Source organism: Drosophila miranda, chromosome 2 (assembly GCF_003369915.1).
Source record: "Drosophila miranda strain MSH22 chromosome 2, D.miranda_PacBio2.1, whole genome shotgun sequence".
Taxonomy (NCBI): Eukaryota; Metazoa; Arthropoda; class Insecta; order Diptera; family Drosophilidae; genus Drosophila; species Drosophila miranda.
Genome location: NC_046675.1, coordinates 12852021 through 12877419, shown reverse-complemented (window position 1 = coordinate 12877419; position 25399 = coordinate 12852021). Strand labels below are relative to the sequence as shown.

General features: G+C 44.5%; 8 protein-coding genes and 1 long non-coding RNA gene across 14 annotated transcripts; 3 read left to right on the top strand and 6 right to left on the bottom strand.

Annotated features, from left to right (window-relative positions):
- Nucleotide 1: 1 nt before the first annotated feature.
- On the bottom strand, nt 2–4523 carry LOC108155000 (serine-rich adhesin for platelets). Of its 2 annotated transcripts, XR_004471955.1 has the most exons (9): nt 4218–4523; nt 3903–4043; nt 3712–3842; nt 3229–3648; nt 3025–3165; nt 2356–2966; nt 1995–2280; nt 1762–1845; nt 1563–1654 (listed from the first exon to the last, which is right to left on the bottom strand). XR_004471955.1 is itself a non-coding variant. In XM_017285547.2 (8 exons), exons 1-8 carry the CDS (start codon nt 4358–4360, stop codon nt 867–869), a joined length of 2661 nt encoding a protein of 886 aa, XP_017141036.1. In that variant the 5' UTR covers nt 4361–4522; the 3' UTR covers nt 2–866. The 2 variants fall into 2 exon arrangements, 1 of the variants encoding a protein (XP_017141036.1); XM_017285547.2 differs by lacking the exon at nt 1762–1845 and having other exon boundaries at nt 2–1654; nt 4218–4522.
- A 337-nt stretch (nt 4524–4860) lies between these two features.
- Nucleotides 4861–5193, bottom strand: LOC117187201. The gene is made up of 2 exons (XR_004471957.1): nt 5101–5193; nt 4861–5038 (listed from the first exon to the last, which is right to left on the bottom strand). It is a non-coding gene; the product is annotated as an uncharacterized LOC117187201 (long non-coding RNA).
- Nucleotides 5194–5200: 7 nt separating this feature from the next.
- On the top strand, nt 5201–7332 carry LOC117187197. Of its 3 annotated transcripts, XM_033389335.1 has the most exons (6): nt 5201–5645; nt 5713–5964; nt 6024–6164; nt 6221–6360; nt 6417–6547; nt 6612–7332. In XM_033389335.1, exons 1-6 carry the CDS (start codon nt 5226–5228, stop codon nt 7082–7084), a joined length of 1557 nt encoding a protein of 518 aa, XP_033245226.1. In that variant the 5' UTR covers nt 5201–5225; the 3' UTR covers nt 7085–7332. The 3 variants fall into 3 exon arrangements, with proteins under 3 accessions (XP_033245226.1, XP_033245227.1, XP_033245229.1); XM_033389336.1 differs by lacking the exon at nt 6612–7332 and having other exon boundaries at nt 6455–6547; XM_033389338.1 differs by lacking the exons at nt 5201–5645; nt 5713–5964; nt 6024–6164 and having other exon boundaries at nt 6270–6360; nt 6455–6547.
- Nucleotides 7333–10523: 3191 nt separating this feature from the next.
- LOC108155004 (alpha-2-macroglobulin receptor-associated protein) lies at nt 10524–12122 on the bottom strand. The gene is made up of 5 exons (XM_017285552.2): nt 11825–12122; nt 11555–11770; nt 11291–11501; nt 10865–11229; nt 10524–10802 (listed from the first exon to the last, which is right to left on the bottom strand). Exons 1-5 carry the CDS (start codon nt 12038–12040, stop codon nt 10674–10676), a joined length of 1137 nt encoding a protein of 378 aa, XP_017141041.1. The 5' UTR covers nt 12041–12122; the 3' UTR covers nt 10524–10673.
- Nucleotides 12123–12801: 679 nt separating this feature from the next.
- Nucleotides 12802–15296, top strand: LOC108155003. 2 transcript variants are annotated; one of them, XR_004471956.1, is made up of 6 exons: nt 12802–13167; nt 13235–13486; nt 13546–13686; nt 13743–13882; nt 13977–14069; nt 14134–14226. XR_004471956.1 is itself a non-coding variant. In XM_017285551.2 (6 exons), the coding sequence occupies exons 1-6, from the start codon at nt 12904–12906 to the stop codon at nt 14604–14606; spliced, it is 1401 nt and encodes a 466-aa protein (XP_017141040.1). In that variant the 5' UTR covers nt 12807–12903; the 3' UTR covers nt 14607–15296. The 2 variants fall into 2 exon arrangements, 1 of the variants encoding a protein (XP_017141040.1); XM_017285551.2 differs by having other exon boundaries at nt 12807–13167; nt 13939–14069; nt 14134–15296.
- A 735-nt stretch (nt 15297–16031) lies between these two features.
- On the bottom strand, nt 16032–19707 carry LOC108156960 (GTP-binding protein Di-Ras2). Its single transcript, XM_033389342.1, has 5 exons — nt 19288–19707; nt 18201–18541; nt 17945–18130; nt 17818–17889; nt 16032–17760 (listed from the first exon to the last, which is right to left on the bottom strand). The coding sequence occupies exons 2-5, from the start codon at nt 18369–18371 to the stop codon at nt 17488–17490; spliced, it is 702 nt and encodes a 233-aa protein (XP_033245233.1). The 5' UTR covers nt 18372–18541; nt 19288–19707; the 3' UTR covers nt 16032–17487.
- A 102-nt stretch (nt 19708–19809) lies between these two features.
- On the top strand, nt 19810–20262 carry LOC108156961 (metallothionein-1). Its single transcript, XM_017288739.1, has 2 exons — nt 19810–19920; nt 19989–20262. The coding sequence occupies exons 1-2, from the start codon at nt 19899–19901 to the stop codon at nt 20087–20089; spliced, it is 123 nt and encodes a 40-aa protein (XP_017144228.1). The 5' UTR covers nt 19810–19898; the 3' UTR covers nt 20090–20262.
- A 298-nt stretch (nt 20263–20560) lies between these two features.
- On the bottom strand, nt 20561–24149 carry LOC108156555. Of its 2 annotated transcripts, XM_017288077.2 has the most exons (4): nt 23183–24149; nt 21583–22098; nt 21330–21524; nt 20564–21264 (listed from the first exon to the last, which is right to left on the bottom strand). In XM_017288077.2, the coding sequence occupies exons 1-4, from the start codon at nt 23532–23534 to the stop codon at nt 21047–21049; spliced, it is 1281 nt and encodes a 426-aa protein (XP_017143566.1). In that variant the 5' UTR covers nt 23535–24149; the 3' UTR covers nt 20564–21046. The 2 variants fall into 2 exon arrangements, with proteins under 2 accessions (XP_017143565.1, XP_017143566.1); XM_017288076.2 differs by having other exon boundaries at nt 20561–21524.
- A 191-nt stretch (nt 24150–24340) lies between these two features.
- Nucleotides 24341–25367, bottom strand: LOC108156554 (40S ribosomal protein S29). Its single transcript, XM_017288075.2, has 3 exons — nt 25258–25367; nt 24734–24833; nt 24341–24671 (listed from the first exon to the last, which is right to left on the bottom strand). The coding sequence occupies exons 1-3, from the start codon at nt 25317–25319 to the stop codon at nt 24663–24665; spliced, it is 171 nt and encodes a 56-aa protein (XP_017143564.1). The 5' UTR covers nt 25320–25367; the 3' UTR covers nt 24341–24662.
- Between the last annotated feature and the right edge of the window lie 32 nt (nt 25368–25399).

Genomic DNA, 25399 nt, shown 5'->3' with positions numbered 1-25399 from the left:
ATCATTTTTGTGAGTCATCAATAATTTATTGAACATTTTATCTTAGTTTCTTGTTGCTTGAATACTTGGAAGTGTCTTGTTTCTTTAACATTTATAAATACAAATACAAATACACAATACTTGGCTCGTCGTTCCGTCTTCGTATCTGTTTCAGTAAAGTAAAAAGCAGCAAAAACGCCAAAACATATAAAAATATATATAATATATACATATATGTAAATGTATTAGTAGGTAGGTAGGTGTGTACTCTTCCCCCCTATATCCGTCTAAATATCATTGCCTTAAATAACAACCCACCGAATCCAAACCAACCCGACGCTTGTGCTTATCAATTTAAACAAATGCCGCGTCAAGTGGCGCGTAGCTCTTTGTTCTTTGTTCTGCTTACAATTCGCATTCAATTTACCTAAAATAGGACGCACTGGTACTTAGATAGAATAATCCATATTGTAGATATTGTGGAGTATATGTATAGGGAGCGATATACCCTCTCGCGACTGGTGGAAGTACACAATAATTGTCGAACCGGTGACATACAAATAGTTTGTACACAAAGTTAACTTACGACTACGGAACTATGCTATGTACTAAAGAGCAAACCGATATGAAGCTGTGTGCCATACTGGATAAATAGTACTTGGTTACTACTTGGCCTGCAAGTCCACGTACCATGGGTCAACGGACCTGCAGCCTAATCTAAAGACTGTCGCTGAGCGAGCGCTGTATGTATCTACGATTTATGCGTTTCTTTTTATGAGTGTGCATCAAATGAATGATATGTGCGTGAAAGATTGCTAAGCAAAAAAACTGATGATGATGGGGAGGGGGGAGATCCAGCTCAATCCAGCTAATGGGGCTCCTGCTGACTATACGTGGAAGTAGTCATCTACTAGCAACTGCTCACTGGGCGTGGAAGTGGCCGTGGCTCCGCTCATTGGACTGCTCGCCTGCGTGTCCGACTCCAAATCAGCCTGAAGCGGCTCATAAGCATGCTCTACGAAACCGCCCCCGCTACTCGTGCTAGTAGTCGTTGTGGTCGTTGCTGTGGCTCCTGTGGTTAGGTAGCACACCGACTCATAGTTGGGATCCGTTTCGCTGCCCGTTCCTGTTAAAGACTCGTACTGGGAGGATATCGGCGTGCTGGTTGCCACTGTTGAGGAGTTGAGCGCCAGGGAATTGGATGTGGAAGTGGAGGTGGGCGATGTCAGGGTTAAGCGACTGCTGTTCGAAGTGCTTCCCGGTGTGCTGGCAGCTACATTTTCGGCTATTCTCGCATAGTGGTCCGTTTCCGCGGTGGCCTTCGTTTCCAGAATGCTGGCATAGTTGTGATTGGCGTCGGCACCTGGAATAGTGCTGTAGCCCCCAGCATCCGCAGTGGGTGCCCGTTTCTTCTCCAGCACCTTGGCATATCCGTCGTCCGAGTGGGCGCGACTCTTGAGCACCTCATAGTTGGGATCATAGTCAGATTTCTTGGCATCATCTTCAGTGTGGACGGGATGCAGCTGCAGTTGCTCGTAGCCTGGATCGTTGTTGCATTTTGACGGAGGCGGCGGCGGTGGCGTTGGCTGGCTAATAGTCTCATAGTGCTTTGTGCTGGCGCCGCTGATCCCAGTCGCTGTCGCTGTCGTTTTCGTCACAGTCTGGGGGGCAATCGCTGAAATGGTGGCAGGAAACGACAACAGTTAGTGGGCCGGTTTTCAATCGAATATAATTAATGTCTTTTGTGGATTGTTTGATGGGTATCCTGGATGCGATACTAACCACGGCTATTTCCAAATAAAAACTCATGAAATTTTCGTCGTTTCAACTGAACAAGTACGAAAATTTCTCATTTTGGCAATTCGACTAAGTGGGGAAGGCACAAGGAGAGACAGATAGATACATAGATAGTTAGGCAGATTAGGTATTAGGAAGAGATGAGATTAGCCGCAGGTTAGAGATTAGGCAAGGATAAATAGCAGGGTCAGGGGTCTGGTAGCTCTACGTGAAGTTACCTCCTTCGTGTTGGCGCTCCTTCTGCAGCATATTGGCTGCATAGCAATCCGATTTGCGATTCTCGTGCATAAGCTGGCCATCTGCTGGGATCGTCTCATAGCCATGATCCTTGGCCGAGTAGCTGTTGCTACGCACGCGAGCACCCTTCTGTGGGTCCACAAGCAAAGCTGCCGCACTGTCCAACGGGCTCACTCCCAACGTATCTTGCTGCTGCTTGCGCGTGAGAATGGGCGAGCTGTTCTGCGACGAGGGAGAATTGCGAGAGAATTTGTGTTTCTTCATGACCTAAAAGCAGGGCGCAATGCAAATAAGTTAGAGTCGATTACTGGCTGTAGCTGTTGAGGAGTCAATGGCGTTTACCTTGGCATACATGCCCTCAATGTTTTTATTGCCCTCGCCGCCGCCATCCTTTGAGGGACTGAGACTTTTGCTGTGCTTGCGCTGTGGAGATCCCTCGGCGGATGGCTCAACTTCGTGACCATCGCCGCCAGCTTCAATCACCGAAATAACAGAATTACGGGCAGAGGCGAGGTTGCTAATGCTGCTCGCATGCAGATGGGCACTTGACTTGGGCGTCGGTGGCAGCGGCGAGTTCGCCTGCCGCTTCTCCGGCTTGGGCGAGCCCAGATTACACACAGAAGTGCTATTATTTGACGAGGACGATGCCTGTCGTGAGTGCATTTGCGCTCGTAAGCTATCCACAGGCGGGGGGACGGGCACGGCATGATCAGTTGGTCCAATATTGGTGTTAGTCTGCCTGAGAGCTCCACTCTGGATGCCTCCACTGACCACGCCCGCGGCTGAGCTCGTTGTTGGCAGGCTGCTGCTGTTGTTGATCTCAACGGCCACCACTATGGGATTGATCTGCATGGGCTGGATTTGTGCGTAGGTCTCCGAGCCGCTAGTATAAATATCGGCGGCATGCGTTGGGTGACGATTGTTGGGATCCTCAATGGCTGCATACGTTTCATCTAGTGAATCACAAGATTGTTTTTACTTCCATCAAAATATTGTTTAAATAACACCCACCTGAATCATCGGATACGGTGGCATAGTGAGAGTCATTTCCATCTCGTGTCAGGGAGGCATTTCTGTTAGAAGGCTTGCCCGGTGGCTGTTGTGCCAGTATATTGGCCAGCGGCTCACGCACGCTAATGCTTGTGTATCCCTCTGTGAAGTGGTTAAAGATCATTCAAATACTTGTGTACTTTTTAGGGAGTAGTGCACACTTACTTGACGAGTCCTGCGAGTCACCACTAAAGTGCTGGTTAGCAATAGGCGGCGTCATATAGGGCAGATCCTGGCTGGCTGATATCATGCCCGCAATGGCCGAAGCTGCCGGAATTTCCGCTTGCGCTGGAGCAGAGTCATTGTGGTCTCTCGAGCCGTCGCTGTGCTGGGAGCTCCGATGCAGGTGATCGACGCCCTCACTGGATGAGCCTGCTACGACCGCAGCCGCCGCTGCAGCAGCACCTTGCGCCGATTGGGATGTGGACGGTGCATTTAGCTGGGCATAGGGATGCTCAGTACCTCGAACTTTGGCATAATCATGCGGTAGTCCCTTGACACGCGAATATGGCGAGCTGACATCATCCGCCTGGCTTATCGAGCTGTGCTGCGAAACGCTTGTCTGCTTCTTAAGGCTGGGCTGGGCTGTGGGGACAAAGGCAAGATAGTACAAGTACAAAACATTTTGCAAGCGGGGTTTCCACATACGACTTTGACTACGCGCATTGCGTGCATCCACAAGCTGTTTATCCGCCACAGTCTCGTATAATTCGGAGCCATTATCGTTGCTTTCGGCCACAGGAATATCAGGCAAACTACGATGCGCCGCTGTACTTGATCTGAAATTGAGTTCATGATAATTTCATTTGTACATAGTAAATAAATAATACGGGACTTGCCGCTTTTCCGAGTCAGCATTCGAGACAGTGGAGGCATTCAGCTCCGCCTGCGACTCACTGTTGCCCACCAGGCTGGTTACCACAATGACCTCATCCGGATTCTTCAGCTTGACCATACCCTCGAGTCCGAGCAAATCATTTCTGAGAGCGTAGAGTTGAGAGTGGGGGGGGGGAAAATGTGTAATTAGTGGCATGAGTGCATCCAACTGTAACTGGGCGGCAGAGAGATCCGACTTTCACTCTCTCGCGGTGGCAACTCGAGCTCTCTGAGCATTCGGGGGCTCCGCTCCTGCACCCGATGCACGACTGACTTACTTTGGTATTTTCTTTTTGCAGCAGAGACACGCGCCTAACATTACAATGAGAGTCAGCGTCAAGTTGAGCGTCACCAGGAGGTACGTGTAGGAGGTGTTGGCTTCCAAGCGATACTCCGACGTCGCCGTCTCGACCATGCCCATGCTTATACCTATGTCCGTATCTATACATATGCACTATGTACCCATTAAACACTTTTCCACTATTTACTATACATCAATGCTAATACTTTTTGTTACGTTAAGACTTTTTCTTCTTGTTTTTTTGTAGACGACTCGAAACAACAACAACAACGCGACTGAAATGCGGTCATACTGTGCAAGATTTTTTTTCCTTAAAACTGTAAGACCATATGTAGTATATGCCAAAATACCACATAATAGATCATGATGAAGTTATAACAAGGTGGTGTATTCGATCTCTCTCTTATTTTGCTCCACTCCCGATATTTTTAGGCGTACTCAGCAAAAATAATACCCCGAAAAGAGAGCGCTTTTAGCGCACAAACTTGTTATAAGAAAAAGGAATAGAAAAGACATACATATGTTCATTAGTTTTTATTTCATACAAATATTTGGTCTCGAAACTATACTTTTTTCTATGTTAAGCAACAGCTTAACATTTGTGCTTGACACAATATGTCGTTCTTAAATCTAATTTATTCGCTTGGCACGTTTAATGATTCGTTTTGATCATAGCTCTGAATGCTTGAAGATAGTTTTCTCAATGTTCTCCTGCAATTTTTCCACCTTGCGTGCTTGTTTTTTCAATTGATCCTCCATATCTTCGAAGCGGTTGCTTTTGTCCTTGTGCTTCTCATCCTAGATGAGAAAATTTGAAGTTATTAAATCGATCTGTTTTAATAGAATCCCGGCATTTATACCTTGTACTTCTCCTTGTGCAGAGCATGCTCGGTATGCAGATGTCGCAACTTCAGCAAGCGACTTTCAAAATTATTGAGTTCGGTCTTAATGGAAGCCCTTAACCGTGAAATTGCTTGCCTGAGCGATGCGGTCCGGACGACACCAGGCGTTCCAGCCGAACCAAAATATCGATACTATCGATAGTGCCCTCGATGGTTTGACACCTCTAGCGCGCCATTTCCATCTGTGCCAAAAAACTTATATTTATTTAATCCGCGCCGTCCATCTGAAAAGAAAAGCAATGAAAACAGGCACAATAATCAGCTGTTGCTTATTGATATTTAATAATGTGTGCTGCCAGAGTGGCAGTAAACAAAAACGGATAGACCCTCATGACGGCTGGTCGAATTTCGTCATGGATTTCGATCAGACCCTTGGCGAATACTACCCCCAGTGCGAATGCCCGGAAATGCCGCAGAGGTCTCCGGCTGCCATTGAGGATGCACTCTCCCTAGTGTATTTTAAGAAGTTTGTAAACCTACTATTTCAACCGAAAAGTTTGCAGGTAAGTTTGTTCCTGAAGATCAAATTTGTCTGGCATGACGTCATGACCATGGTTTGTTTGTAAATAGTATGATGCTACCGCAACGCTCTACAAGCGATCGCTGCTGTTCTCGTTGCTTCCGTCACAAATAGATGAGCTGGAACACGTGCAAGATGCTCGCGATCTAGACATTTTGCTCACCAGGATACTGGAGAGGGCGGAAGCAGCGCCACTCGTTGAAGGCGCCTTCGGATGCGCCTATGCACATCAGGGGATGGGCGTGTGGGCTTTAGTTACTGATATTCTCAAGGATTTTACACAACTGTTGAAAATATCCGAGGTGACTATAGCATTGTTTATGGAGAAGTAGCATTTGCTCAACGAAAACATGTTCCACAGGTGCAATTTATGCTTTTAGCGGCGCTGGCCGCCTTGGCTGTCTGCATTGTGCACAAACGCTTCCGATTCCGGCTAATCAGTGTTATTTTAGGAGGCGTGCTTCTATGTGGATACTTCCACACATATTTGGAGTGCAATAGAGTGGGTAATAGGACGCCCTCAAATGACACTTTGCTAACCTTACCACCTCCCCTCAGAAATTGGAAGTTGACGCTATGTTGGATGTTATCAACAGTCACCAGGAGCCGCTAAGCTACGATGAAATGTCTTGGATGCAACGACTGAGGAATTTTGTGGTCAGGCCATCAACGGAGGCCGAACAAAAGGAGAGACTGAGGTATACCGATCGCTCTTAGAGGTATCAGTAGATACAAAATTGATTTCGTCTTTTAGAAAATCTTCAAAACTCAACCTTACATACTGCCTACCAGATCATGTCTTCATTATGTATATAAACGACTTGTTTCTTAAGCAATTGGAACTGCTTTTGGAGAAGGTGTCGCAAACTATGACGAAGCTGTCCTGTAAGTACCTTCCGCCAGAGAAAAATGTGCCTGGATAATCACCATTTATTTATTGTACCCACAGCTGGATTATCTTTCCCCTACAACCTTATTGCTCCCATATTTTTGGTAGCTTTGGTGGGGTACATTATCAAGCTTGCATTCAAATACGTCATTAGTCCCAGAGCCTGGGTTACACTACTTCACACTAGACCAGGCCATACCGACACTCCGCATATGCTTCAGTCTCAGGCTTCGATCGCTGGGAGAGAAACTGTTGGAGATTGTATATCAGGAGAGAATCTGAAAATGCTGTTGAACGTGATAGGCGACACTCAAAAGAGTGTCAAACAACAACTACCGGCTGTATCGGGAGTCCAGGAGCTAATGGGACCTCTGGAAGCTCCTTCCGCAGCAGATAAAAAACCAAAACTAGATGTCAGCAACAACAGCAGCAGCATCAGCAGCAGCAGCGACAGCAAAAGCCATAGTATCACCGAAGAAGATGGATTCACAGTGGTGGATGACCATGAGGAAGATGAGATACATAATATCTAGCAGTAAGCTGCAAACCTTAGTTTATATTTTAAGCGTATTGTCCGTGATCATTTTTACCCAATTCTTTATTGGAACCTAGTGCCTAAGAATAATTCAATTTGCAGTTGATTTGTCGTAGTTAAAGTTTCTTTATTTAAATTATTTTGCGTGTTCTTATTCGCCTGTTCACGATAAGTGTGGTTAAGTATTAATCTTCAACAATAAGATCGTTTTAAGTAGGCCACCAAATCGTCTTTATATTATTGCATGTTTTTATTATGCTGCCGGCCGGCCACTCCCAAAAATTGGATATACTTTCAATGTAATTTGTTGAACATTTCGTATTTACAATGCTGCGCTGAGCCGTTTCGTTTCCGTTCATTTTACTTATTCGCAGTGGTCGCTCTGTCGCACTGTGTGAAGTTGCATATTAATTGAATGTAAGCGAAATTTATATATGTATTCGGTGTTTTCGAATCATGTAAAAACTAGTTCAATATGTATACAACTAATATATTTGATTTACATACTCGTATTTAAATATCTATGTATATAGATATATTATATGGTGTGTGTATATATATTCGTAGGAAAAAAATTAGAATTTCGGTGTAAATATATTTATTTGTTGTATTTTAAATCATGCACTGCACTTAAATTGTATTATACTTTAATTACACTTCATTGTTATAAATATAATAATAATAACTATGCAACGAGGGGGAACTTGCGTCGCTGCGTAGCGACTGATTTCTTACTTTTGGCTGCAATAATAATCCGATTCGATCCAGATTCGGCAATCTGATAGATATGGTAATTTTCTATGATTGTGCGTTTTTAATTTTCTCGTATCTTCAATATTGTTGCCACTGATTTTCGTCCTTTGCGTTGCGGAAGGGGGTAGGGGAAAATTTTTAAATATACGTGTAATAGTGACATATTACAGAAGTTTGGACACAAAATGTCGTTGCTCTAGCTCTTATAGTCTTTAAGCACTAGGCGCTCATAGGGACGGACTGACGGACAAACAGACAGGGCTCAATCGACTCGGCTATTGATGCTGATCAAGAATATATATCCTTAATGGGGTCGAAAACGCTTCCTTCTGGACGTTACACACATCCATTTTCACCACAAATCTAATATACCCCTATACTCATTTTGAGTATCGGGTATAATAAAAATTATACAATAAAAATCAAAAATAATAATTTTGAATTTTATTGTATAATTATTATTTTTGATTTTTATTGAATAAATATTATTATAAATATTATTCTTGATTTTTATTGTATAATTATTATTCTTGATTTGTATTGAATAATTATTATTCTTGATAATTATTATTATAATTATTATTCTTGATTTTTATTGAATAATTATTATTACAATTATTATTCTTGATTTTTATTAAATTATTATTATTTTTGGATCAAAACATTTATTACATAATTATTCTTGATTTTTATTGTATAATTATTATTCTTGATTTTTATTGAATAATTATTATTATAATTATTATTTTTGATTTTTATTGTATAATTATTATTCTTGATTTTTATTGAATAATTATTATTTTTCATTTTTATTGAATAATTATTATTATAATTATTATTTTTGATTTTTATTGAAACATTATTATTTTTTGATTTTTATTGAATAATTATTATTCTTGATAATTATTATTATAATTATTATTCTTGATTTTTATTGAATAATTATTATTTTTGGAATACATAAATAAAGTTCGCTTACATTCAATTAATATGCAACTCCACACAGTGCGACAGAGCGACCACTGCGAATAAGTAAAATGAACGGAAACGAAAGCGCCGCATTGTAAATAGGAAATGTTCAACAAATTACATTGAAATTATATCCAATTTTTGGGATTGGCCGGCCGGCAGCATAATAAAAACATGCAATAATATAAAGACGATTTGGTGGCCTACTTAAAACGATCTTATTGTTGAAGATTAATGCTTAACCACACTTATCGTGAACAGGCGAATAAGAACACGCAAAATAATTTAAATAAAGAAACTTTAACTACGACAAATCAACTGCAAATTGAATTATTTTTCTGCTGCGGAAGGAGCTTCCAGAGGTTCCATTAGCTCCTGGACTCCCGATACAGCCGGTATTTGTTGTTAGACACTCTTTTGAGTGTCGCCTATCACGTTCAACAGCGGCCCTGAAATGCCTGGTCAGTGCCAACCCAGAAGCATTCACACGGATGTATAACCAGTGCATCCAGGAGCGGATCGTACCAATAGCATGGAAACGCCAGAGGCTTTTCCTGGTACCCAAGCCAGACAAGGACCTAAGCGACCCATCGGCATACCGACCACTATGCATGCTAGTTGGTGTGGGTAAGATCTTCGAGAGGCTGGTATGCAACCGACTCGAGGGTTGGGTTCAGGAAGCAGAGAAGCACCACAGACGCCATACAGAAGGCGATGTACGATGACATCCCGCGCCTGAACCTACCGGAAGGTTGGTTCGCACTGGTCACGGTAGCAAAACTAAAAAAAGGAGCAGAGGTAAAACGCAACGAAGCAGTTGGCAGCATGAAATCCAGGCTAAAAGCGAATGGACTGTCCCTGGCGGTGAAGAAAACGGAGGCTGTGCTCATAAGCAGCTGGAAGGTGGTCGGGCAGGCGTGCGTAATGGTTGGCAGCACTGCCATCATGACCAAGCACGCCCTAAAATACCTAGGGTATTGGTTGACCCGTGACTCACATTCAAGGCGCACCTTGAGTACGCAAGCGCGAAGGAAGCGATGGCCAACACTGGAGGCCCAAGACATCACAGCAGACACCTCCATAATCCTCTATGGGTCAGTTGTGTGGGCACCAGCAATGAGGGTGCCGTCATACAGCAGAGACAACAAAGGAGCATACAGACGCTGTGCCCTCAGTGTCGCATGATGCTTTCGGACGGTGTCAGAGGACGCCGGCAGACATGGTACCGCTGGACCTCCTGGCAGACGAGCGGCAGAGCGGCATGGAGAGGCCAGATAGACCACTACCTCGGCCAATTGCTAACGGGGCATGGCTGCTTCAAGCACTATATACACCGCTTCAAGCATGCCGACGACCCATACTACAGCTACTGCGGGCCCGGAGTATACGAAACCCATGCTTTCTTTTCCTGTCCCCGTTTTTCCAGGGAACGAACGAAGCTAGAAGAGGCGAGCCCAGAAGTAAGCGTAGACACCCTCACTGAACGGATGTTATCTGACGAGCAGACGTGTCGCGTGGCTGCCAATATGGCAGCTAGCGTTATCAAGGAGCTGCGTAGGTTGGAGCGAAGCCCGGCTATTTAAGACCCAGAAGACCCCATACTCCGCACCGCGAAGGTGCGTCTTTTCGATCTCTCTCTTATTTTGCTCCACTCCCGATTTTTTTAGCCGTACTCATCAAAAGTAATACCCCGAAAAGAGAGCTCTTTTAGCGCATATGTTCATTAGTTTTCATTTCATACAAATATTTGGTCTCAAAACTTAACTTATTTCTATGCTAAGCAACAGCTTAACATTTGTGCTTGACACAATATGTCGTTCTTAAATCTAATTTATTCGCTTGGCACGTTTAATGATTAGCTTTGATCATAGCTCTGAATGCTTGAAGATAGTTTTCTCAATGTTCTCCTGCAATTTTTCCACCTTGCGTGCTTGTTTTTTCAATTGATCCTCCATATCTTCGAAGCGGTTGCTTTTGTCCTTGTGCTTCTCATCCTAGATGAGAAAATTTGAAGTTATTAAATCGATCTGTTTTAATTGAATCCCGGCATTTATACCTTGTACTTCTCCTTGTGCAGAGCATGCTCGGCATGCAGATGTCGCAACTTCAGCAAGCGACTTTCAAAATGATTGAGTTCGGTCTTAATGGAAGCCAGTTCCTTAACCGTGAAATTGCTTGCCTGAGCGACGCGCCACAAGCCCTGAACCTTGGGCTCGATAAAATCTTGGCTATGCGGTCCGGACGACACCAGGCGTTCAAGCCGGTCGTAGTGATCCTTGATTCCAACATGATGGCCCCGTAGAGTGTTCAGGTCGTTCTCAAACTTTTTCACATTCTGATCATGCGTCTTTATCTCGTTTTCGTTGGCATCATTGTTCGAAATGAGATTGTATGTGTCAAGGTCTTCAGTGTTAATGGCATCTACATGGAGGAAGTAATTTGTGTAACACTTCTTGTTTTTACTTACTGTGTCAAAACTTACTCTCGTGCTTATCGGTGTCCATAGAACCAATGTTTTCCAGCAAGCTGTAGTAGACATCTACCTTGTCCTGATGATGCTCAAACTCCTGCTTCAGGGACTTCAATTCCTCCGAAGTGAAACCGGAAACTTCCGCTTTTTCCCACAGCCTGTTAAGTTTCTTGTCCTTAAAGAGACTCTTATTTTTATGGCGTTCCTCGGGGTCGTGGAATTTCTGTGAGTGGTAAGAGCAATGAATCAACCTTTTGAACTCGAAAAGAGACGTACTTTGAAGGGTTTGATTTTCTCAGCATCTTCAGTTTCGTCAAAGTGCTCCAAAAGATCGTAGCTGCTCATTATGCCAATCAGCTTTCGACGCAGTTCGTTTTCCTTCAAACCATCCTTGTCCTTGTGCTGCGAGTTAAGCTGCTTCCAAGCGATCTCTTCTTTATCGTGGATTTTCAACTCCATATACAATGACTTTAGCTTAGGCTCCGTTAAACGCTACAAACACACGCAATTTAATTAACGTTATCTTTGTTGTAATTTCTCACTTACATTCTGTGCCTTCGACCACACGAGATTCAATTTGGCCATTCGGAAGGGTCGCTGGATTTTCTTAAAATCCGGATCGTACTTTTCGTCAGCCACTTGCTGGAAATGCGGGTCGTTGGCCTCCCGGCTGTACTTCTTACTCTGCTTTTTATCAGTATCCACGCATGTTATAAGTAAGGCCAGTGCAAGCACCAAACCAAGTTGCCCAAAACTTTGCATAATTGTATTGACTTCCGTTTTGAATTGCACATGCAATTTTTTTGCTGCTGACCTGGCCAAACAGTTATTTAGATCTGCCAACTTGCTTCGAAGCGAATGCCGGGACTTTTAGTACCACTGATGCCAAATCAGCTATTTTATGGCTAGTTCTTCTCACAAAAGTATTTCGATTTTCTTTTGAATTAACTCTCGTTTAACGAAAACATTTTTGAGCATAACCTCAGCACGCCCGTCAGCCATGTTAAATACACAGCTGTTGCATCTAAGAAGTCTTGATCTTCTTAAATCGCGCACTTTCTGCCGTCGTCTGGCTTCAAAACAAGCAATTGAAAAATAAGCAACCACTTTAACTGTTTTTGTTTGCCAGAATCGATGAGAAAATTAAACATTTCGATATACAAAAAATTTGTGAAAACGGGTGAAAAAATGTATTCCGCAAAAGTAAGTGAAATCCGGAGCCTGGCCGAGTAAAAAATGTTATCATAAATATATCATGTTATTCGACCAAAACAGCTATTTTTGTTCTAGAAAGTTGGCAGCACTAACTGGTTAATAGTGGCGCCACTCGATAGTTTTGAATCTTTTGATTCAAAGGGAGGTTTCACACATCAGTTTTGCTTGTTTCCTAAGATATTTAAGATTTTATTTTATAATTTAATAAGTGATTGTTAGGCGCAGTCATCTAGTTTTCCAAATATACAATTTTTCATTAGCGCATTCTTTCGATAGTAGTGGAAGCACCAAAATATCGAGCCTATCGATAGTGCCCTCGATGGTTTGATACCACTACCGCGCCATTTCCATCTGTGCCCAAAAACTTATATTTTTGTTTAATCCGCGCCGTCCATCTGAAAAGAAGAGCAATGAAAACAGGCACAATAATCAGTTGTTGCTTATTGATATTTAATAATGTGTGCTGCCAGAGTGGTAGTGAACAGAAACCTGTAGACCCTCATGACGGCTGGTCGAATTTCGTCATGGATTTCGATCAGACCCTTGGCGAATACTACCCCCAGTGCGAATGCCCGGAAATGCCGCAGAGGTCTCCGGCTGCCATTGAGGATGCACTCTCCCTAGTGTATTTTAAGAAGTTTGTAAACCTACTATTTCAACGGAAAAGTTTGCAGGTAAGTTTGCTTCTGAGAATCAAATTTGTCTGGCATGACGTCATGACCATGGTTTGTTTGTAAATAGTATGATGCTACCGCAACGCTCTACAAGCGATCGCTGCTGTTCTCGTTGCTTCCGTCACAAATAGATGAGCTGGAACACGTGCAAGATGCTCGCGATCTAGACATTTTGCTCACCAGGATACTGGAGAGGGCGGAAGCAGCGCCACTCGTTGAAGGCGCCTTCGGATGCGCCTATGCACATCAGGGGATGGGCGTGTGGGCTTTAGTTACTGATATTCTCAAGGATTTTACACAACTGTTGAAAATATCCGAGGTGACTATAGCATTGTTTATGGAGAAGTAGCATTTGCTCAACGAAAACATGTTCCACAGGTGCAATTTATGCTTTTAGCGGCGCTGGCCGCCTTGGCTGTCTGCATTGTGCACAAACGCTTCCGATTCCGGCTAATCAGTGTTATTTTAGGAGGCGTGCTTCTATGTGGATACTTCCACACATATTTGGAGTGCAATAGAGTGGGTAATAGGACGCCCTCAAATGACACTTTGCTAACCTTACCACCTCCCCTCAGAAATTGGAAGTTGACGCTATGTTGGATGTTATCAACAGTCACCAGGAGCCGCTAAGCTACGATGAAATGTCTTGGATGCAACGACTGAGGAATTTTGTGGTCAGGCCATCAACGGAGGCCGAACAAAAGGAGAGACTGAGGTATACCGATCGCTCTTAGAGGTATCAGTAGATACAAAATTGATTTCGTCTTTTAGAAAATCTTCAAAACTCAACCTTACATACTGCCTACCAGATCATGTCTTCATTATGTATATAAACGACTTGTTTCTTAAGCAATTGGAACTGCTTTTGGAGAAGGTGTCGCAAACTATGACGAAGCTGTCCTGTAAGTACCTTCCGCCAGAGAAAAATGTGCCTGGATAATCACCATTTATTTATTGTACCCACAGCTGGATTATCTTTCCCCTACAACCTTATTGCTCCCATATTTTTGGTAGCTTTGGTGGGGTACATTATCAAGCTTGCATTCAAATACGTCATTAGTCCCAGAGCCTGGGTTACACTACTTCACACTAGACCAGGCCATACCGACACTCCGCATATGCTTCAGTCTCAGGCTTCGATCGCTGGGAGAGAAACTGTTGGAGATTGTATATCAGGAGAGAATCTGAAAATGCTGTTGAACGTGATAGGCGACACTCAAAAGAGTGTCAAACAACAACTACCGGCTGTATCGGGAGTCCAGGAGCTAATGGGACCTCTGGAAGCTCCTTCCGCAGCAGATAAAAAACCAAAACTAGATGTCAGCAACAACAGCAGCAGCATCAGCAGCAGCAGCGACAGCAAAAGCCATAGTATCACCGAAGAAGATGGATTCACAGTGGTGGATGACCATGAGGAAGATGAGATACATAATATCTAGCAGTAAGCTGCAAACCTTAGTTTATATTTTAAGCGTATTGTCCGTGATCATTTTTACCCAATTCTTTATTGGAACCTAGTGCCTAAGAATAATTCAATTTGCAGTTGATTTGTCGTAGTTAAAGTTTCTTTATTTAAATTATTTTGCGTGTTCTTATTCGCCTGTTCACGATAAGTGTGGTTAAGTATTAATCTTCAACAATAAGATCGTTTTAAGTAGGCCACCAAATCGTCTTTATATTATTGCATGTTTTTATTATGCTGCCGGCCGGCCACTCCCAAAAATTGGATATACTTTCAATGTAATTTGTTGAACATTTCGTATTTACAATGCTGCGCTGAGCCGTTTCGTTTCCGTTCATTTTACTTATTCGCAGTGGTCGCTCTGTCGCACTGTGTGAAGTTGCATATTAATTGAATGTAAGCGAAATTTATATATGTATTCGGTGTTTTCGAATCATGTAAAAACTAGTTCAATATGTATACAACTAATATATTTGATTTACATACTCGTATTTAAATATCTATCTATATAGATCTATTATATGGTGTGTGTATATATATTCGTAGGAAAAAAATTAGAATTTCGGTGTAAATATATTTATTCGTTGTATTTTAAATCATGCACTGCACTTAAATTGTATTATACTTTAATTACACTTCATTGTTATAAATATAATAATAATAACTATGCAACTAGGTGTTCTTTTACACAATTGCCTGGCCTGTTTCATGCGCAATTTATATGCAAATTCCAATCCACGGCACATACTACACTCTTATAGCCCTAGCCAAGACCAAAAACAGTTTGCTCGCTCTAGCGTTTAACATACCTAAAACTAGGAAACATTAAGCAAAAAACCTAAAGCACGGCAGGCTACCAATAAATGACAACATAACTAAGGCTGGCTGGCATACATATCGATACCGATACAGATCGATCGATCATCCATTTCTATGGCAAACTGAGAGAATTATCTAATTGATTTCACAAATCTTATACGCAAATTGGTCCGCTATGATAATCTTGATTAATAATTTCACTACTCGAATTCAACAATTTATTTTTAGTTCTAGTATGTAATTTTCATCTCTCGATTTGTGTCTGCTTTTCTGTTTTGTTCTGTTCTGTTCTATTCTGTTTTGAACGGTCGTAACAACTGAGCAACATCATAATTAATGTAATTACTTTCCGCTGGTTCGCATTTGCGTTTGCCCCTCTTCAACCAGCTAGTAGTATGGTTTCGCAGCAATTAAAGCATATATGTCTCTCCTCACCTCTCTTACGTCTGATTGGTACTCGTACTCGTAATCGTAATCGTATAATTTAAAAAACTAATGCCACCTAATATCAAACAGCAGCAAACTCCTACGCCTATGCACAAGCCAATCTCAAATTGAATTATTATTAAGAAAACGAATGCCATAATTGGAATTGTTTGTATTAAGTTATACATAAGTTACTACATGTGTGTGTGTTTGTGTGTGTGATGTGGTTTGTGTTTTTTAAAAACAGGCAACTTATTCTCATCTCCGGTGCTGTGCTGCAAAAATGCCTCCTCAAATATCCTTCGATGTACGCGTGTTCTTTTGCCTCACTTCCACATATTACGGCTCAACGGATGCAATTGTACTTAGACTTCGATCTGACTTAGGTTTAGACTTAGGTTTTCTTTCACATTTTTTCACTTCTTCTGTGTTTGTTATTGTTATTGTTAAAATGCTCTCGTCTCGTCAATAACTTACAGCAAATAATTGTAAAATTGTACATATTCAATACAATACACAAACAACGTTATTTGGAATCTGGAATTTGCTCAAAGAATTAACAAATAGCAGATTAGCAGACGATTTCTATGAACATTTCGTGTCTGTTTGTTTTCTGGATCATGTGGTGTGGGGACGACTGTGGCATGGCTTTGAGTATTTTATACATTAGCTTACTTATGTGGCGATCAGGGTTTGGTTCGTACTACATTCATTCATTCATTATTTGTGTTATTTTTTGTTTGTTTTTGGTGGTAAATAGTTAAACAGCAATGATAGTCTGGGGAGGCATACGGCGGTAATGGGGGATCGGTTCTTAGATAGTTTGCTGCGAGAGCAACCCCACAATTGTCTCCGTGTCGACTACTTACATAGAGAAGTCTTCTGTTAATGGATTTTTTAAGTATGTAAATATAGTAAGTACTTTTATATTGTAAGTAGATACAGATTTATGTCTTTTAAGTAGGTACTTTGGCTTTCATTAGAGATACGATATATGTAGTGGTATAGCTTTCAATTATACCTGGTTACGTGTGGCATGGGATGGGCTACAGTTTACTGGCCACTTGTGCTAGTCTTCTTCCATCGCGAACTCGTATTGGATTGGTGGTGCATCATGCAAGTGTGGTGTAAATATTTGATATGTATGCCGTTGCGTTTCAGATGCGTTTCAGATGCAATTTTGTGTCAACATAGGGCTACTACCATTCATGGATGTGCCGGGTCTGTACGTGTTCGTGTACTGTTCTGTTCTGTATTTTATGTTCGTGTAGTATGGATAGTATCATATTGTTTAGTATAGTACTCGTACACATATGGTGTATACTGTGCGACTAGAAAATTCTTTGCTTGAATAAAACCTATGCAAAATATAGTCGTAATCGTAGTTGTAATTGTAATCGTAGTGTGTTCTTAAATACATACTGTATGGATTTAATGCTTGTGTGTGTGTGTGTATGGGAGGGGGATGCACGGGTTTAAATCTAGATGGGGGTGTGCGTTAACGTTAAGACCGCCTCAACCCAACGCTACTGCCCCAAAGCGAGTATTTGTCTGTCACCATTTCATTTCGTATCGACTCGAATCACTCCATTTGTAATGTAATCCGATAATTCTTACATAACCCGACACTTCTCTTTGGCACCGCCGCTGGCACTGGCGCTGGCCTCCCCGTTCTCTGGTATGGCGCCATTCGTTTCCTTTGCCTTTTTCTCCTTCTTCTGTTTCTTTTGCTTCTTCGTATCCAATTGCAGTGAGACAGTACGCGTTTTCTCCATATTGAGGAGCTCCTGAAACAGCTCGGTAACATTGTGGTTGGTTTTGGCCGATGTCTCCATGAACGATATGCTCCAGGTGGTGGCCTGCGCCTGGCCCTCAATCTGCGAAACCTGCGAAGGAAATTTGTATGAGTGAGAATGGTCCGAACCATGGTCCTGTGCACCTACCTCCCGCAGCTCGGCGGTCTCATCACACTTGTTGCCCACCAGCATGACGGGAATGTTGGGTATATCGGCGCCCTGCATGGAGGAGAGGAAGGTAAGTGATGCTCTACGATCTGTGGCACTGTCCTACCTTGAGCTCTTTTATTAGCGCCCAGATGGGCCGTAGCTCCTCCAGGCTTTGCTTGGAGCACACCGAGTAGACCAGGATGAAAGCGTGTCCCTTAGATATGGACAGTCGCTGCATGGCTGGGAACTGATGCGATCCCGTTGTGTCTGTTATTTGCAGCGTGCAAATGTTCTTATTGCAGCTGATGACCTGCCGAGTGTCATGATCGCAATTAAGGGGATAATGGGAACCCAGAAGCTCAGCTCAGCGAAGCACTCACCTGTCTGTAGGTGTCCTCAATGGTCGGAATGTAGCTTTCCCGGAATGTGCCTTTGATGAATCTCAGCACCAAGGAGCTTTTCCCTACGCCGCCGGCACCAAAGACCACCACTCGGTAGTCGTTGCTCTGCTCCGGTGCAGCACGCGTCACCTGGTTCTTTTGCTCCGTCATCTCTCGCTGCGAATTGAGGTGGGTGGTATATCGTTTCGATATTGGTTGGCTCCTCCACACAGGAGCTGGCAACAGCAGAGGCGGATGCGGAGGCGGAAGCGGAGCTGGCTTGTTTGCTTGCTGTCGACCGCTTGTGGAATGTTCTACTTGAGCGCCATACTTTCGTTTATCTGCAACGATTAAGAGCAAATCAGTTGGTCATAACGCCCACGCACGCACAACACAACCTTTTCGTCGTCTGTGGGTTTTGCGGGTGTGCGATGGGTGATTAAGGGGTGGGGTGGGTGTGGGTGTGGGCTGTGGGACGCACTGCTTCAGGGTTCCCAACCACAAATAGGGGAAAAAACACTACGCTGCGTGAGTGTTGCGCTAATTTTAGCCATGTGCCATCCGGTTTAAGGAAGGGTATTGATTTTTTTTACTTTTTGTGACTTTGTTGTCAACGCGACAGATCGGCATTGGCATCGGCATCGGCATCAACCTCATCATTATCATTATGATTAGGGTTACATACTATTATTATTGCGTTGGCGGTTCGCTCAGGTATCGCATGATGGCCGGGCCCGTATAAATAGCGACGCTTTGATGTGCGGGGGAAATGCAGGGCGATTACTGTTGGACAAGCCACAGTAGCAGCTTGCTTGCACAGTGGGGTCGGTCTGTTTCCGCCCAAGTTCCAACTGCTTACTTCCGCATGATTGTCCTGCGACCCCGTGTCCGCATCCGCGTCCGTGTCCGGGTCCCGTTCCGTTTTGTTGTTTCGCACTTATTGTTTTCCTTCTCCGCACACAAACACATGCACAAACAGCACACGCACACACACTCTCACACTCACGCACTTTGCTGGTGATTTTCCCCTATTTTATTTTGGCTTGGTTTTATCGATTTTATCTGTGCTGCAGTTCCGCCTACTCACACAGACATTGAGGCGATGGCGAAGGCGAGGGCGCCTAGAAGCCGCGATAGTAGCTGCGGGAAAGTGGCCTGCCGCTTGCAGGATCTGAGGAGAGCTTCAATTGCGTCGCAATTGTTACTTGCATTTCGTTGCACTTCGATTCGTTGCAGAATTTGTTGTTAACGTTGTCGTTGTCTCTGCCGCCGCCGTAACTCTGCCCGTGGTCTTTGCTGCAGGCCGCACTGTGAAATCGTCCAATGGATCCCATACGAATCCCGCCCACCAGCCACGCTACCCTGCTGCTGCTACTGCTGCCCCCACCAGTATCCAACGGTGGCCAGATTTTCAAGCGTCTGCGCATAGCCACGGACCCGTTTACGAAAGCTTTAGCCCCGACACGAACCCCAACGCGCGGAAGCTCTTGCGCACGGCCCCACACCCACACAGCCGGCCGGCCGGCGTGTGCAAAACGGGAATCGGAATTGAAATTTTCCGCCGGCCGTGTGGAAAGCCGCGTTTCGACGGTGTATAAAGCAGGGCGCATCCGGCAGATGTGCATCAGTCAAGTGAACAATCCAATCACCTTCTCTACTCTTCCTCAAGTGAACTAACCAACAAAAACCAAACTCAAAATGCCTTGCCCATGCGGATCCGGTAAGTTTAAACACAAGAATATCCAGTGTCATCCTGTGAACTAATTGAGTCCTTCTTCGCATCTCCAGGTTGCAAATGCGCCACCCAGACACCCAAGGGAGCCTGCAACTGCGGCACTGACTGCAAGTGCGGTGGCGACAACAAGGCCAAGTGCGGCTGCTCCAAGTGAGGGGTATCCCAAGCCCGCCCAAGCCTACTGGCATCCATCCACATACCCGCACCGATAACGTTGTATTATTTTTTGTACTCTCCAAATGGAAGACAGGCAAACGTCATGCAGCACCTATTTTATAATTTGTTCCTCGCTTTGCATAATGTCCAATAAACCCAATTGAAACTTGAGCGGTGTCAGTGTCGTCGTGTCTGGTTTTTCAGTTGCGAAATCATTTGGTCTGTTTGTGCTCTCTTTCTTAGGATAAACAGACGTATGTATGTACGTACTATTTTTAAGGGGGGTCGACAGAACACAGCATATGTTATTCCACATGTGATATTCATGTTCTCTTGAGTGCTCGGTGCCCCCAATCTTCTCGAGCCTCTCTCGCTGTCGAGCTCTTTAACGACACTTTAAAAGTGTTCAAGTTAAGCCTCCAATACCAAGACAGTGCAATAGACTCATCAAATTGTAAATTTACTTATAATTTTGTAACAGAAAGGAGTCAAGAGCAAGAACCTGCAGAGTAATTCGTTTGAAATTGACCCGGGTTTACGGGTACGATGGTAACCAAAGACCCGCCCCAACCTTAACCACATTTGTAGTGTACGAATAATGGTGTTTTATTTTGTATAAGACTACGAAAGAAACTTAAGAAGTGTGTATGTGCTACATCTAATACTAGGAGGCCTCGGTACAGGCTTAGACGGGGAATGGAACTGAACTGTTCGGTATACATAATGCGCAGTATGTCTACAAATATTGTGTGTACATATGTACATGATTCGTTCTGTTTATCAACTTAGGTAAACAAATACGAGTGAGATATCACGGCGGCAGTTCTAAAATTGTTGAAACGAAGGTGCACTCACACAGAGCAGATCCGACTGTATATACAACAATGTACATACGTCGTACATAAGGTACATATGTATATGTACGATTGGTGGCACTGGGTGTAAAGTGCCGGGCTTATTTGATAACAATGTTCTGTGTGAGTCGCTTCACGAAGTCCACATTGAGAAAATTGGCCATCAGTGTGAGCACAGACTTCTTGGGCGGACGACAGTGCCGGAGACCCGCCTCCTGGCAGCACACGTTCGGGAAACAGTCCAGCGTTGAGGTACACGCCTTTGGGTGGAGATCAAAGATTGGTGGCGGCGGGGCAGTGCACTCCAGATACTCGGTGACTGCATCAAAAAGGATTCATAATTATCGGATACTCGCAAGATTCCAGAGATAGTCCAACACTCACGATAGTCAAAGGAACGCTTGACTGGCGCCGGGGCCGTCTCCAGCTCTGGCTGGGAGGTGCGACAGTACCGTCTTCGTCCGTCGGGGCAGCAGACTCTTGGCCAGCAGTCCATATCCGTGCTGCATTCCTGGACATCCCACCACAGCTCGGCCAGCGGCCTGGTGGGGCACTTACGAGGTATCAGGCCGAGTATGGCTAAAGGAAAAAGTTCGTTTAATGGCTGGGCGTACACCGAAGGAAGCCTTGAGCTCACGTGCATGGACCGCCTCTTCCAGGGGCTTCGCCACTCCAGATACACAGCTGCTGGCCCCAAAGATGTCGCAGCACAGCTCGTCCCGCTGCCAAACAGCGCAGTCCTTGTCCGTCTTGCAGATCTTCGGGAATAGCTGAAAGCGCACCTCGTTTTCCCGCGGACAGTTGAAGCGCAGCCGTAGCTCGGCGGCAGCTCGTTTCTCCTTCTCCCTATCCCGCTCCTTGCCCTCGCCGCTGGAAAATGTCAGGGTGGGCAGAGCAATACGGAATGGTCCATCTGTGGCTGGCCTCACAGTTGTAGTTGTGGTTGTGGTTGTCCTTGTGGTCGGGCTGGATCTGGGTTTACTGGTGGTCTTGGGCGGCTTTCGATAGCTGATCTTTTCCTCCTTGGAACTGAACTTCTTGGGCGGATGGGGTTGCTTGGTTGGCGGCCGAACTGCAACCAGACTCTGCTGTCCAAAGCTCCAGAAGCTCGGATTGAAGAAATTGAAGCCATTGGACAAGCTGGGACGGGCCGCTGTGCAAGAGACAGACAGAGAGAGAGAGAGAGAGAGAGGTGGAGAGATATGGAAAGGTGATTTCACATGTGCTCAATGGCCATTCCGTAGTAGTATTTCTGCTCCAAATAGCAGACATTATTCGTACTATAGGCCAAGTAAAGCGCAGTTCCCGCCAGTCATAAAGAGCGTTTTAATATACCTACTATTTTGTTTGGTTGCCTCTTCCCCCCGCCTGCTTCCCCATGCTCCACCACCGCCGCGATTCGTGAACAATTGCATGGAGGCCTGTTGGCCAACGAATCGTATCTATGGATTCCCACCCACCCCACTCGCAACAGTCCCATTCCCACTGCAATTACGTGGCCTGCCATTGCAACAATATAGACTCGAACGAATCGGATGGGAAGTGACCCGAGGAGCAGGGCGTTTGCCTCGATTAGTTTTACGAGCATCAGTGCTCAACGACACTTTACGAGCCCACAGTTTCCGTCAAATAAAAACACTTTAATTGCATGCCAAGTTCAGGGCGTCATCCATTAGGCTGAAGGGAAACTAAGGCGCTGAGGCATTGCACTTACAAAAGTTCTAAAGTCGAAATATGCTGCTGGTCGCGAGGTAAATTATCAAAGGCCTTAGGCCCCAATAATCCGCGGCCTTGTCTCTCGCGAAACTATCAAGGTCTCCTGCTGCAGCAGCAAAGCAAATTCGAAAGCATCGCTGCTCCAGTTATTGGCTATGGCACGGCACTTAACCTATGCACCAGACACCAGCACCAACAACTCAACTAGTTATGGCTCATTCGAACGGGTATATCAGGTTTTGCATACGGCTTGGATTGCTCCCCTCTCTAGGCAACAGAATGATTATCCACCGAGGGTATGCGGGCTGTCAGTGTCCCCCAGCCTCAACCCAACCTCAGACCACTTCTGTTTCGCTCTTGTCGTTGCCAACTTCAATTTATAAAAGCGAAACCCATACCGACACCGAAAGCTAGGTCAGTGCCAGCATCTTCGACTAGTTTTCTTGACGAATGGTCAATGGTTAGTTGCATATGGACACCAGTGCTAAAGTCCAGCTGCAGTTTTCGCCAATCCCACTCACTTGTTGTACTCGTCGTGGTCGACGTGGTTGTTTTGGACGTCGTTGATGTGGTGGTCGACGTGCTGGAGTTTCGATTGACCGGCCTGCGTCGCCGGACAATCTGTGTGCGCCTACGCTGGTTCGATGCCGTCTGAGATCTTGCCTGGCTCGTATCATTCCGCCCAGCTGCTCCTCCCGCCCTCATTTGTACAGCTTCACTGTCTGACAGCACTAGTGCAGGCGCGGGTTGCGGGAGCCTGTATTGTGCAACCCCTCGAGGGGTAGATACCTTGGTGGCAGTTGCATAACCGATGCACAGGTAGAGGCTGCTTAGAAATGGCAGCGGCAGCCACAGCAGCACAAGCAATCTCATCTCGGATAAGCAGGTCACGAAGCTGGTAACGACCTCACGATGCGAGTTTCTTCAAAGTGTCGCACCCTTTGGTGTCTAAATCTAAATGAGGCGCTAAACGCACATTTCTCGGCCAAACGCAAATCGGAATTGTGTAAACTACGGGTAACACAGCGCGCAACGTTGTTTAGACACCGAGCAACCGCGTCAGACTCAAAAACCCCAATTGGCGAATGTGCAAAAATTGTAATTTTCGGCAGCTCCGACAACAAAACCAGCTGAGATCGCGCTGCTAGCACAGCTAAGAGAGCCAAAGCTGTGGGGCTGACCCGCTCTTTAGCACCGCAGTGGGGCGGACAAAACGAAACTGGTTTTGGGATTTTGTTTTGCTTTTGGGCTAATGTGCAGTCGCTTGGCGGTGAATGCAGCTTTTACTGGTGAGGCGGTATGGATGCCACTAACCCACTAACAAGGAAATGTAGGCTTCAGAGCACGATATTGCTTCCGGCTTTCCAGAAAGGATGGTGTCCTGCTTAACTAGCTTTCCTTCAATGCTCTTTTGATTCTTCACCTCAGCTATTAATCAACATAGATATTTCCGAAACAGATAGCAGACAGCAGCTTCATTTCAGACGATCGGCTCAATTCATGCTTTGAATTGGTGGCACCTGATTTAAAGATCGTGGACTGATAAGTACGAGCGCTTGGAACTGGCCCTCAGTTAGCTCATCTTGGATCTCCTAGTCGATTGCGTGCTCTGATTACGTTGGTTAAAGCTGCTGCTGCCTTGGAGTGTATCACAGCCGAGTCAAAATATAACACAGTGGTTTTCGGTTCTTGTTATGGTATAATCAGACGGCGATTTAAACAACTAGTAGTTCTACAAAGTGTTGAATGTAAATATACGTGTTCTTGCGTAGTTTTACTTGTTGAAAATGATGTTGTGGAATCAGTTGTCTCCAATTATTCACAGTGCACACGCTGACAGCTTTCTTGTTCTTTAAATCTCCAAATGATCAAATTATGTGGTGCAGCATACTGGTATATTAATTTACGCAATCCCCTCCGCACTGATGGCGACTGCTTATATTAATATAACGAATGTTGTTTTTAGACATGCTTAGTGCGCGCTAAAATAAGAAGTGACGCTTAGTCCAGCTGTAAGAAAACAGAGATTAGTTTTTGGATAATAGCAAACTTTATTGTAATAGAATGCTCACCTTCTTGAATCCAATGTCGTTGGCGTACTCCCTGAAGCACTGACGGCAGATGTTCAGACCGTACTTGCGGATGAGACCGTGAGGGTTAGAGCAGGCACGGCTGGAATTAAACAAGTCATAAGTAGATTGTGTATAGATGTATAGATTGTTTGAGATTTGGCAAAAGTTAATAGCACAGCTATCGCTGCAGTCGGCTGCACCATTTCTATAAAGGAATGACGCCGTGCCGCATGCAACTTTACTTTGGCCACCCTTAATTAAGGAAACTGTCCAACATGTTTAAACACATATTTCCGTACTCAACCGGGGGCAAATACCATTTAGCATTTAATTCAGCAACGAATTCACATTCAATAGAAAATATAGCAAATATGGTAGTGCCATGCGTGTAACAAGAGCTGGGCGTGATTAACCTCACTTTCTACAAGCATGCGAAAATCATAAAAATACGGGGAGTCGGGGCAAGCATTTAAACAAGTTATGCACTATTCGATGCGCTAGATCACGGGCTACCCAAATCTTACCAGCATCGGGAGCCTTGGCCGTATTTGCGTGGATGAGAGTACCAGAGAGTAGCGAAACCCATGTTGGCGTCTATACGAGAAAAATCGAAAAGAAAGAAGGAACTAGAGGTGTCAACTGTGCCGAGTTATCGTTAGGAATACG